General features: G+C 38.6%; 1 protein-coding gene across 1 annotated transcript in view; it reads right to left on the reverse strand.

Moving 5' to 3' along the window:
* The window catches only part of syt7b (synaptotagmin VIIb), a 49,862-nt gene extending 36,156 nt beyond the window's left edge, over positions 1-13,706 (reverse strand). The window contains 3 exon segments of the mRNA XM_054617279.1: positions 526-605; positions 7,516-7,619; positions 13,628-13,706. Coding sequence (XP_054473254.1) covers positions 526-605; positions 7,516-7,619; positions 13,628-13,706 — 263 coding nt within the window.
* Positions 13,707-13,860: the final 154 nt, after the last annotated feature.

Raw genomic sequence — 13,860 nt, forward strand, 5'->3', positions numbered from 1 at the left:
TCCAAAATAATAAAACTACAGCTATGCAAGATGGCAGCACAGTTCACGTTCACAGTCATTCAAAAGAGTTGTGCATGTTCTGATTCTAGCAATTTCTTGAGTATAATGTTTTCAACTGCACAGTAAATAAAAGTGTTTTAGTGTTGTGTAATAATGTGTGACTAATGCATTTACATATTTGCGCAAGTTTATATTCCAAATTGATTAAAAGAAATGTCATTTGGAGGTAAAGCTTTTTTATCAGAAACCCAACCTTTGATTTATACAAACAGAATATACAAGTAACTTTCCTCCGCTGTGTTCTGAAGAGGCTGCATAATTCAACCTCTTTGATAGATGAGAAGTACACACATATAACACTGTCTTCAGGGCATCATTTCATAGTGGACATTTCAGACCGTGGAGGGGGGCGGGGGCTACAACATTAGCTTTCCAATCAGAGAAGGCGGCTGTTAAAACGCGATACTATCACCACATCATAGATAATTTCCATACGCTTCCATCTAAACCCTCCCTGACACCTACTTGATGGCTTTATTTTCCCCTCGACCTCTCACAGATTCTGGAGAGCTGGCAGCCTCCATCCCGGGCTTATTCCTCTTCCCCTGCAACGAGACAAGAGGGAGACAGAGACGGATCTTAGAGCTGTGCTTTGATCATTCTTTACAAAAGCATTTTTTTGCAAGTGAAGTGCACATTACAGAGGCTTTGGAACCGCATCAGGTCCCGAACATGTTGACAAAGATGATGAATGACGGAAAAGCAGAATTTGGTGTGATGCCAGGACTACAGCCTGCTTCTGAGGATCACAACATGACCAGGGACCACTTAACTACAATGAGATACCAAAACACACTCTCACATGCACGGACACGTCTTCACACACAAGCAAAGGAAATGTACATGCTTACTACACAACAAAATCAGACACAGAACACATGTAATAATAATTTAAAACAGGAAGACGTGTAAACAGGAAGACGTGTGGACATTTAGAATCCTTTCTATCACAATGGTTGAATAGCAGCTGACATAGCATGGTGTATTACACTTGTAAAAACAAAGTTACAGCATAGCTACAGAGGATAACACCATCACAACATAGCTGGGCTCGCTTGAGGGGAGGAAGGCAAGGGAGAAAACAGAACCATGGGCGGGGCAGATTGTCAGACCCCGCTGCAGTAAAGCGAGAGGTTTTCTAAAGGGACTCTGGTGCTCGAAAACAATACTACTTTCTTCCACAGGGACTGCAAAAATCAACACAAAACAAAAGTACCTTGTTGTAGCTGTAAATTGAAGATAGTTTCAGTAGTCCTCTTCTTTTAAGGAAAACACATTCAAAAAGGCAATTTCTACTTCAAATCTTCTGCTCAACACAATCGCTGCTCTCTATCACGGTGAACAATTTGTGGGGTGCAGTACTGAAGCAGTACACAGTCTGATCATGTATGATACATCAAACGTATAGCGGTGTTGTTATCTACGGGTGAAATCTGACGCTGAACTTTATAGCACAAAACTGTGGATATCTGCAGCTGGACTAACATTTAACCATGGCATCAGTAACATTACATTACATTACATTACATTACAGTCATTTAGCAGACGCTTTTATCAGATACTTTACAAATCACAATCCCAAAATTAGACACAATTCTTTCCAGAGCTCTTTTAGGCAGAAACATGATCATTTGGCGGGTGAAAAAATTCTAGCTAGGCAGCAAACAATGCATACATTTATATTGTAATATATTATACAGCTCACTTTACTTGTTCTCTGCACATTTTAGGTCGTGCTTTCAGCAGAGCAATATATCCATAGTTATGGGGCTTCACGTTATATTGAACTCTGTATTTATTGAACTCTTGAGGGTGATAACACGGAGCTCTCCACAGCTGAGTCACACAGACCCTCTACTCTTACATAATGTTTTTCCATGGTAACCTGACAACAAGCACATAAAGAGCACATATGCCATAAAATGTCCACTAAATAGGAAAGATCTCTCTTCATTTCTCATCGTGAAGTTTTGTCCGTATTCAAGGAAGAAACATTTTGGATTCTACCCTCCTTGGAGATCTCAGCTACATTACCATCTGTTGCTGTGGATAATTATCATCATCAACTTGACTGAGTTTTAATCAGATATGCCACATTTTGATAAAATATGCAGAACATCTCAAATGACTCCTCTAGCTTTTTAAACAAAATATGACGTTGTGCCAGACGGATGAAAATAAGATCGAAACTCATGACTTTTATCAGCACACTTGTCCGAATGACAAACTACGTTATGAGTATTATTTGCTTGCATTAGGAAGAGTTTTATATAACAATAATTTCAAGTCCTGCAGATGAGAAACCATTATTGTTTTTGCACCCATAGAGGCCTGCTCATCCTGCTTGGTGATGAAGGTGTGTCCTGTTTCTCTCCTACACTCTTGCTCCTTCGGATTGGTTCACTTTGCTCTTTGAAGTGTCGATCTAACTCCTTCCTTCTTCCTCAAAACTGAGATTTTTCAGCAACACACTCTGCAGCAGCAGCCACAAATACACCCCATGCAAGCAGCTCAAAAGAAGGCGTGTTGTAGGAGGCATGTTGATGCTAAATAAGTGATGCGATCTGCCATGAAATGTTAATTGTGAAAATGAAATGACACAAGAAGAAGATGATTTGTCTTTTATTGTTAGTGGTTTCTTTTCTGCTGTCTGCTGTCAGCATCTGCTGGTGTGTATTATTCACAGGTGGCCATTTTATGGTGGAGTTACTTTAACAATCCCCCTTTTTTTCACAACACAGTGTCTTGTGCAGGTCCTAATGGTTTTCCAGCAGTGTGGGGGGGTTTAGCCTCTGATTCAGTAACACCAAGTACTGTAGACATTGGTTTGCAGTCACATCTCCGACAGTATATCTGCTTCACGTCACATGCTATAACTGTTTAATATTCACACCTAAAGGCTATTTTTAGTTTTCCGTTTCACATGACCTGCATGTCTTAGGGCTGTTGGAATACACTGGAGAGACCAATACACATACAAAGAGAGTATATTGATCGAAAAAACACAGTTGCTGTGTTTAGATTTGCTAATAAACAAGTATAAACCCAATCTTGATATTATGACACTTTATAGGAATATGAGTGAAAACCATATTATATGAATGTGACAAAACTGACAAGACTCCACAGAAAGACAAAATTTGAGGGGAATGTCGAATTGAAGACTCTGGGTGGAATGAGGTATGTATGGATGGATTTTAAAGCAACCTTATAAATATTTAAGAGCTGTCTGAAAAACCTCAGAACAGATGGTTCCGCCAGATGCAGACAAAGACCACCTCGAGTTTCTAATTTAAAGACAGACAAAACCTGTTGTCACTGTTGTCAACAATGTTCTGGCGTTAAATTTTGGTCCAGTTTAAACATTCACATTTTAACGAATATAAATGTCTGCTGTTGCTAGGGGATAGTTTTTCCTCTCACCACCAGCAATAGATTGCTTGTCAGGAAAACATTCAAATACAGTAGATTGTTTTAAGTTGACAAACTACCAATGCTGTGGGTTTTTCTGATGAGGACATCTATTTTCCATGACTTCTATCATTTTCAGTTCCTGCAATTTCCTTCTACTTTCAGTATATTTGGAGTCTTGGAATGCTTATTGCTGCTGTTTATTTTTTAGGTGACTGACTTTCTTATCAGACTTTGATGGAGGATTTCTTTGCTTTTCTTTGGTTGAGAGATTTGTTGCAAAATTTTAAACTCAATGATGAATGCAATACTTGATCTCAATGAAGGATTTTAAGCAGCCTGCAGGCTTTCAGACACAGCAGAGTGCTGAATGTTTATCTGAATGCAGCTTTCAATGTCCCGCAGACAGGTGGCCTCTTTATGTATTCTACTGTATCTCCCTCTAATGCATCCACAATACACTCTATTATTTATCATGTCACATCTCATGTGTCCACCTCGGCAGAAACATTTTCAATAGAGAGCCAAGCCTTGGGGTCTGACCTAATCTGTACCTACAATCATCTACTACACTGTAAACACACACATATACACACGGTTCTGCATACACACAGCACAGAATAATATTAGATTTGGGGACTCAGGGAAGCATGGATTTCTAGAAGTCAAGAATATGCTATCAAGTGCAGCTCATCAATCATTTAGCAGAATCATAAAATCTGAAGGAGGCTGGAGAGGAGAGGGTGGAGAAGGTAGAAATGTTGAGAGAGTGTGGGCGGATGTGAGAAACAGAAGGGAAGACAGAGAAGAGGAACGGGAGTACGACGACAGAGAAGAGGGGCAAGTGAGAAATGCGAAGGGACAGCACAGAGGAGCTTTGAAACAGACTCCAGAATAATGAAGGTGCCCAGCTGTGCAGAGGACACACACCTGGATGTTCAACACCGACCCGCATTGCCTTCTCTTCCCGCCTGTTTGTATGCCTCTGTGGCTGTTTCTGCCTCTGCCTCTCCCTTCCCTCCTCCTCCCACTCTCCTCCCACTTCCACTCCCATTAAACAACCAATGGCATGAGACCAGATCCAACGGTTTCATCTCTCCCAGAGCAAATGTATTCATAAGGATGTTTATTTTTTCATGGCTTGAAATGTATCATTCATGTTGAAGTGATTCATCAGATGAATAAGAAAACAAACAAGTTAAACCTGACTTTAACTATCTCCTAGAAATGATGTTTATATGCTTCTAATTTGTTTTTCAAATTACTTTTAGCATGAAATACAGTCGCTGCCAGCTGGATAATGTTCAGTGGAAACATTTAGTAAACAAAAGCACTTTGGCTTAGGTTTGGGAAAGATCGTGGTTTTGGTTAAATGATAAGTAAACCATGGGCGTCATCATCAAAGGGGACAGGAGTTGGGATCAGAAGTTGGTGACTATACAGATACAACACTAAAAAGTCCAAATGTTACTGCTGTTGTTGAAGAATACGTCTGGTCGAGTGTTTTTCAGCAGTTACCTCAGTTACCTTTTTTAAAACTGGGACAGAAAATTAATCAACGACTATTTTGATAATTTATTAATTGTGTATTTTAACAATGCAAAACATTTGCTGGTTCCAGCCTCTCAAATGTGAAGATTTATTTTTCTTATTGTATGATAAATTTGAGATCCTTGCAATTTGGACTATTGGTTGGACAAAACAAGTTGAAGTAAAATTGTGACATGTTTCGCTATTATCTGACATTTTCCGGCCCAAATGATTCATCAAGAAAATCATCAGTAGATTAATACATGATAAAATGTGCTGAAACCCTGTTACTGACCTTTTTAAATTCTTACTTCTTGCACATTCTCTATTTCACCTGTAGGTGTATATATATTTAACCTTTAGGAGCGTTACACGCAAAACAAACAAAACACAATATGTAAAAAGGAGACAGGACTTTGGTGAACCACAGAGGCAACAGAGACGAGAGGAGAGCGGAACAATCCTGGAAAACTAAATCATTGACATTCTTACAAGGACATGTAGATAAAGTGACGAAAGGACAAATACAAACCAGACTATTCGGTTTAAAAGGAGAAGGAGGGTGACACAAAAACAAAGACAGAGACAAAGATAACATGAGGGTAAACAAAGATAAGGAATGGGTTTGTTTGTCAGGTTCAATTTTGTTTTGTTTCTCCAAAGCAATGATAGCTATTTAGATTTTAAGGAGCACTTATCATAGTTTATAACTCTAGTAAGTGATCATAAATGTTAACTGGAGAATTATGTCATTTAGCTCAGCTGTTACTTCTGAAAAGCCCAGTTAACTCTCAGCTTGTGTATGTTCGATCAACTGCTGTTCTGCAGTCACTCCTCAAACTGAGAGACAGAGATGAGGGAGCGGGACAAAAGGGAGGCAGGGGGGGAGGAAAGCATGACAGAGTGTAGCAAATGGCAGCAGATCAGAATGTATAGGAGGAATTACAGTTGCTCCAGCAGCAGCCAATAGCTCAGAGTGATGCTCATTAGCATATGAATCATTAGCATGGCGCTGGAGGCTAAAGGCAAGCAGCCATGATGCACAAAGCCGTGTTTACAGAGAGCACAAGGTCTCTGATCTTGTTTGCTGTCATGGCCAAACATACAGCCTCTCTCTGGTTCCCATTCCACAGAGCACAGAAAGCAAAACACTATTCAACAACAACAACACAGCAGGCAAATCGGTGTATACATTCAGTTCAAGGTCATCAAAAGAAAAACCTGACTGCCCACACCACTGCATGACATCTTCAGTAGCTTTGTGTTGTACAGAAACATGGTAGACTATAACATTTAAAGGACCATGCGTGTACAGGAGAGCCATTTGGCCTCAGTCAATAGGCTGGGTATTGACCCTCAACTGTAACAAGTAACAAGGAGCATCAAAACCTTAAATATACAGAAAGATGACAGTGAATGATGAATTATATTTTGATCAAACAGGTCCTGATTTAAATCACAGTATTTCTAGATTAAAACAATTTTTAATTTGGGCAAAGTTCTGATTATGTTTGATTAAGACATCATGATGAGTTTGGATTATTTTGTTGACTAAAAATGACGTTTTGCATTTATAAAGAAAGGCACCACAAAATGTTTTGTTATGGAATAGGATGGAATTATTTTCATTTTCAATCAGTGATTATTTAATTAATCATTTTCAATAACTCAGTGTGATGTCTTTAAACTTCTTGTTCGTTTCTGATTAACAGTCCAAAACCCAGTTTACAATGATATAAATCACAACAAAAGCAACAAATCTTCACACTGGAGAGCCTTGGCGTGTTTGGCATCACTTAAATGATGAATCAATTATAAAATCAGTTTGACTAATCAATTAATCAACTTATCGTTGAAGCGTTATTTTGGTATCAATATCAAAACTCAAATATTATATGAGCACTAATATTTAAAAAAAGCTTCAAACACTACCCAGCCCTCCTCAGTGGCTTATTCCATCTGCATTACTTCTTATTCACGACTAATTGTCCCATAAAAGAAAAAGAAAAGATTAGTAAAAGAATAAAAGATTGCATCATTATTATTTAGTAGTATTTGTTAAGTAATAGCAATTATTAAGAATTATCATACCTAACACAAACATTTTGATGTAAATGTGCATGGAAGACACTGAGAAAACTAGGTTGAAGTATTTTATTTTAGAATTGATAGTTAATAATAACTGATTTAACTGAACCAGTGCCCCTTAATGCTACTTTTTCCCAGTTACAAGAAGAATTAAGCCAATAAAGAAAACAATGAGCATTACATGATAAACTGAACCAATGTCAGATGTAAAAGACTTTGCTCCTCTTTATTAAGTGCAGCTGTGTTGTATGAACTGTTTCTGTTCCTATCCATCCCCAAAAAACAGAATCAAACCTGGTCACAAAAAAAACAACCAACAAAGTGTTGTGATTCACAGAGGGCCTCAGCTCAGTTGAAATAACCTACTCCCAATCATTTTAAATAAATGTCATTATCGAAATGTGACTAATATGAACTGTAACTTACCAGTTTACGTTGACACCAGGTGCAGACGCCACATAGAGCTACCAGCCAAACGGCACATACTACGGACGCAACAGACACCAGGAATACACTGAGAGACACCGAGCCTGAGGGAGAGAGACAAAGACACGTATTAGTGCATTTAATATGACATTTGCACATTAGGTTTGAAGTCTTAGTCCAGTGTTGAAACCCCACACAAGTTAATGTTGGAGTTAAAGTACAGATCGTGACTAAAACGCCCCATTTTGGGGGAACATGTAGGTATAATAAGGAGCAATGCCTTGTAATGTGCCTTCCTTCCTTTCCCCATTCATCCTTGTCATCTAGCATCTGTCATCTGTAAGACACAAAGAGAAATGCAACAGGAGTGCGAGGGAAATGACATAGAGCCACTGAAACGGCTTCATGCTCATGTTGCTTCATGTATCAATAGGAGACGCGCACATGTCAGGGGGAGATAATATCATGGGGCCAGAAGCCATGCAATTACCAGCTTCCGTTTTCTCTCTTCTATCTCGTAAATCCTTCAACAACTTTGTTCCCGTCTTGCTCCCGACAGATGAAAAACTTCTTCCAGCGCCTTCTATTCCTCATCTCTACGTCTTTGAATTACTGTTTCTCAGCGATGCCGCTCATTTCAGATGTCTGCCAACTTATCTGCCAAGTGATTCAAAATGCAACGGCACGTTGGCAAAACAATGTCTGCAAACAATGAGCTCATAACTGTGCTATATCCTTTCTCTCAGCAATACAGGAGATTTTTTTTCTGAGTCTCTCTCTACCTGAAAAATTCATCTGCAGTTCTTTATTCCCTTTATCCCTCCATTTCACTTTTCATCCCTGCCTGAGCATGTTCTACATTTAAAGTTTTTTTCGGGCCAGCAAACAGGGGAAGTGGATTAGCTAAACCGATTTAATCATCCCTATCCATCCTCTGCCTTCACATTTTATTAGCTTCCTCTCTGCGTCTCCTTCAGGTGTATTTTGCATCTACTGAACAAAGTTATGTTCCCTGTTATTCTCTGGTACCATTGCTTTTCCTACATTTCTTCAGTGGCAAATAAATATCAATAAATATATGAAAAAGCTCACAAACATTTCTAGCATACCTTTTATTATATGGTATTATTGTTTATTTGTTTGTTGTATGTTATTCCCCATCTCTCTTCCTCCCCTCACTTTCATCTCTACTACTCCTACTACTGCTGCTATTACTACCAACTAAAGACACATAATGCCCAACAACACTAAAAAAGGAAAAATCTGTGCTGACTGCCTTTTTCCTAACCTTTTAAAATAAAAGAAAGATAAATAGAAAGTAAAACCTGAAAACAAGGTTACCTGAAGAAAAGTTTCAAATTCACTGCTTGAGGTACATGACATTGAATAAATATAATTTATCAGAATGGTTAAAAATGTGATTTGTTTTTGTTCACAAAAACGACTAACTGCAAGGCCGGGTGGTACAACACAACATTGAATCTATCCTTGTTTTCTCCAACAGGCTCCAGCTAACATTTATGCAGAGGTTTGAATCATTTAGCAGTTTGAATGCCTCCAATTATTAAAGTGTCAGCTCCTTTTTACCCACCAGCCTAACCCAAATTAAATACTATTCGCCTCTTTGATAAGGTATCAGATTTTCTTTCTGAAAAATTAGTCATGGCAGAATATGGTGGCTATTAAGATCACAGGGTTGAATTTGTTCTTGCTCTGAGCCTTTCAGTCTGGCAGCAGAGAATGTTTAGTGGTAATATCACTTTCAAAAGTGTTTCAGTGCTTAACAGATAAGTGGTTTCAATCTTACAAGTGTTTCCTTGCCAGTTGAGAGAAAAACATAGAGAAAAACCCAAAGCTACCTCTGTTAAAACAGCAAAAAAAGCTGATATACTGTGCAGCTGGAGGGAACAAAAGCATAGGAAAGAGGAATGACTAGACCTCCGTGTGTGGACAACCAAATTTTTCACTTTGTGGGGTTTTATCAGCAGGTGGACAGGTGGATTTCTCTTCACATGCCACAACATAATATCATACATGAAATACCAGAGTTTAACAAGGTAAATTATGATTGATAACAATAAAATCAGGTGGTTTTGTAACTTTTGTCATTTTCATTCTGTAACTGTCTCTCTATATTATAGTTTGCATTGTTGCTGCTGGTAGAATGCACCTTTCCTGCACAGGATTTACATAGCGTGCTGAAGTTTCAGGGACTCAAAAGATGCACTCATATACTTAATGATATCCACAAGATAAAAGCCAGTGCATGCATGCAGTTTAACGGGCGTCCTTTCAGTCCACACTTTGTTTGGTGCACTATGAACAGTACACAAGCTGTTACTCTTTTGTTGCATTTCTCGAAGAAAAGATGTGTTTGTTGCCCCGAATGCTGGATACACAGGCCATTTCAAAAGGAACTCTGGGGCCTGTATTATAAAGATCACAGATGCTACCAATTCAACAAATCCTAAAGTTTCCAACTTTAAAATAAAAACTGCAAGTAGCAAATTTTCAACTGACGATCAGCATGCACAACCTTGTTTGCTAGTTGAGGCAGTTTTTTTCTCTGGAATAGTCATAATTCAATAGAAACAAAGTTCAGCACCATGGACAGCGTCCATCCCCACTGGCCTTCAAATCCTCAGGCTAAAGTGAGATCTGTACACCTGCTGGGCGCGCTGGGCAGAGCTGCTACGAGTACAGCTCAGGAGAAAGTATGTTGTCGGATTTCATCATTCAGGTTTCATTGAACATATATTAAAAAATATCAAGTCCCCTGCAATGTCTGGTCCTTGAATCTATATCACACGGAAAAGCCCTCTTTGAATCTTGACACAAAAAAGAGCATGTATGTTTTTTAGGGGCATGTTTCCTGTCACAGAGAGAAGCCAACGACCCTACATACAAGGGTAATTGCATTACATATTTGCAGTTTCCTGTGCACATTCACAAATCACACAAAGTTTGAGGTGCACTTTCACAGTTTACTTTGTTGTTCAGCTCTCACTTTACAATGATGGTCGGATACAACACTCAAATTATCTCAGCTGCTGCACCCCAGTGGCAATCTTTTCTCTTTTACCCTCACTTGTGAACACGATCTTTGCCAAGGAGTGAGCGAGTACACTCTAAAAATCCACTACCCACGGTCACCTTTCTCCCAAAATGACCAACTGAGCATCTGTTGCAGTAACTGGCCCCATTAAAATGTACTAATCCTCACTGACCAACAATCTGAGCTTTTAAAGTTTTTTTAATGACTTTTAAAGTCATTAAAAAAACTATTACGTTTGCTATTACTGTTTGTTTCTGGTTAGGCTGTTGTTTTTTCTGTGTCTCTAATTGATAAAGTTGATCATCTAAAAGCCATCACTGTATTTCCAGTTAACTTCTTATTATAAAATATGCTAAAAAAAAGTTCACAGAGAGAAGGGAAAACAACAAATTGACATGTTAACTTTAACAATTCATGACAGGGCGAGGAGCTCAGTGAACCAAAAGGACCTCTTTGTTGAGCAACTGCTCCTCCACTTTAAGGAGAGCCAGCTGTGGTTGTTCAGCCACCTGGGAAGAATACCTCTCTTGGAGTAGTAGTGGCCTCAACTGACTGCAGGGAGACCAGAGGACATGACATGATTAATCTCCCATGTGAATGCATGACGCTGCCCCTTTGACAGTCCAGTGGATTTGGAGTTTAATATTATGTAATCTGGATTAACAGCTGAGTAACCTCAACAGATTGTGCCTTTAGTTTCAGCTAATTTGTTTTATTGGTTACTGTAGGTATCAGTCAGGAAATGCCATTGTGGTTACAGCTGGAACAATTACTGGGTCAACCTAAGGAGACATGTTGGGAGAGAAGGAGAGGACACAAAAAAGGAAGTTTTAGCTGAACAGGAGAGCAAATGGAAAGAGAAATCGGAGCTTGTGATAAAGCGTTTTGTGCAAGTGTAGTAGGGCCTGATAGACCTGTCTGGGAATCAAAAAATCAGTGTGTAGATCTGGAGTTGTTTTAGATAAAGTACAGGAATAAGACTGAAGATTTAACCAGAGAATACTATAGTTATGGATGATTATCGTGTATTGAGATGTTTAAAGATCAAAGATCAAAGACCCACAAACAACAGGGTCACTTTGCCTTGTCTAATTGTTTGAATGTTATAATTGTTTTCCATGCTGATGGCATTAGAATGGAGTGAACAAGTTAGTTGCAATAATTAAATCATGATCTGTTTTTTGAAATCTTGCTTACTAACTCAAGAATGGTTAGGAAAAGGAATAACATCACGTTCATGTGAGTCTGAGCATTCAGGCATCCTGGGAAATGAGAGAGCAGATACGTTGGCAAAAGCAGTCAAAAAAGGAATTGTTGAAATGATCAAAGTCAGATGTAAAAGGCACAGTATGTGGGAAAAGGTAAATCAACAGTGGCAGGAGCATTGGGAAATGCAATTAAAGGGAGACATTTACGCTCAATCTAAAACAGAGTTAAAAAGTAATCGGACACAGCAACCATAACCATACACCTTTCATATTTGGAAAAACATCCAACAGGTCTTTGTGATCTTTGTCATGAGGCTAAGATAGTTGAGCATATTATGCAGGTAATTTACACAGGAAAGACATAAATGATGACACAATTACGTAAACTAGGGCTGGTAGGACAATGTTAAAAGTAGGAAATATTAGCGTAAAAAGTGTCCAAAGGAGGAACTTGTTATATCATTTTTAAGTCTCCTGATGGCACCAGGCCAATCGACTCACTTTTTATCTGTATTTTAGATATGATACAATTATTTAACAGCTCCACCAGGACTAAACAGAAGGACTAATAATCGGTTGAAATGCTCAGAGACAGAAACTGGCTGCCAAAATGAATGTTTTAGGACTCAACCCAAGCCGAGAAGCAAGAGATCTGGGGGTGAATTTTGACTGATGTAAACTTCAAGGCTCACATGTCACATATCAGAAAAACAGCATTTTATCATTTGCAGAACATCTCTAAAGTGAATGCATTTCTCTCTCTGAGGCTGATGCATGTTTCTATAACTAGCAGGCTGGTCTATTACAATGCTCTCCTCTCTGGTCTACCAAAGAATACAATAAGTCCGCTACAATTCAACATTCTGCTGCCCGAGTATTAACTGGGATCAAAGGGAGAGCACTTATATTACACCTATGTTAAAACCTTTACACAGGTTACCTGTTAGTTTTCATATTGATTTTTAAGTTATTTTATTAGTTTATGAGGCACTGCATGGCCTTGCACCAGTCTACCTCTCAGAAATGCCCCTCAGATCCTCTGGTTCTTCTCTTTTAGCTGTTTCTCAAAGCAGAACGAAAACATTTGGCAATGCTGCTTTGAGTCATTATGCTCTAAGCCCTTGGAACAGCCTTCCAGAGGATCTGAGAGTCACTGAAATATAGATATTTTTAAACAGAATCTAAAACCGATGAAGTCTGTCTTTAATGTGGCGTATAATTTTATGTTTTTTAATTATTATTGCTTATTGCTTAGTTTTATTATATACAATGTGTTTTTATGATCTGGTTTTAGTATTTATACATATTTTATTTCACTCTAATTATTCTTTATTAGCATTTTAATGTTTTACCATGATACATTTATTCAATGTTTTGTTTTATTTTTGTTATTTTTATAACTTAATTTGGTGTGCAATAGTCTCTCCATTTTCGTCTTGTTTTGATTTTTTAACCACCTGTTTTTTGTTACAATCCATTTGTAAGCACTTTGAATTGCATTAAAAAATTTTAAGGTGCTATTAAAATAAAACTTTATTGATTGATTGATTGATTGTTTGATAAAGAACGACTGGACTTTTAAAAGAATGGATACTGAGGTACAATAAACCCTGAAGGTGGTAGCGTTGCAACATCGTGGATATCACCTGCTGTAAAACTCAAATAAGGATAAGAAGAAGAAACATGTGCCACCTGTGGTAATTGGTTGTAGGTCAGGAGGAGGGCGGGAAAAAGAAAAAGAAACACGGAAAGAAGAAACATTGGCAGACACGTGGATCTATTAAAGTAAAAAGAGCTAGGTCGAGTAAATAGAAAAAAATGTTGCAGTAGTAAAGACACCTTCTGTTACCCGGCCGTGGATTCAAGATCAGACCCCACGGTGAACAGGAATGCTGTGTGGATCCTCTACGCTCCTCTGATGACGACATCGGGCCGTTGCCATGCTACAAGGTTGGATAAGGCCTGTTGGTGTGCGCTATGACTCGAGAAGTTAGGGATATGACCTCCTCCTCCGTCTGGTTTCATCTTTCAGACCGTTTCTCTAGGACTGACGTCAAACTGTGAGTTGGACTTTTGTTTGGG

The sequence above is a fragment of the Anoplopoma fimbria genome, chromosome 2 (assembly GCF_027596085.1).
Source record: "Anoplopoma fimbria isolate UVic2021 breed Golden Eagle Sablefish chromosome 2, Afim_UVic_2022, whole genome shotgun sequence".
Lineage (NCBI taxonomy): Eukaryota > Metazoa > Chordata > Actinopteri > Perciformes > Anoplopomatidae > Anoplopoma > Anoplopoma fimbria.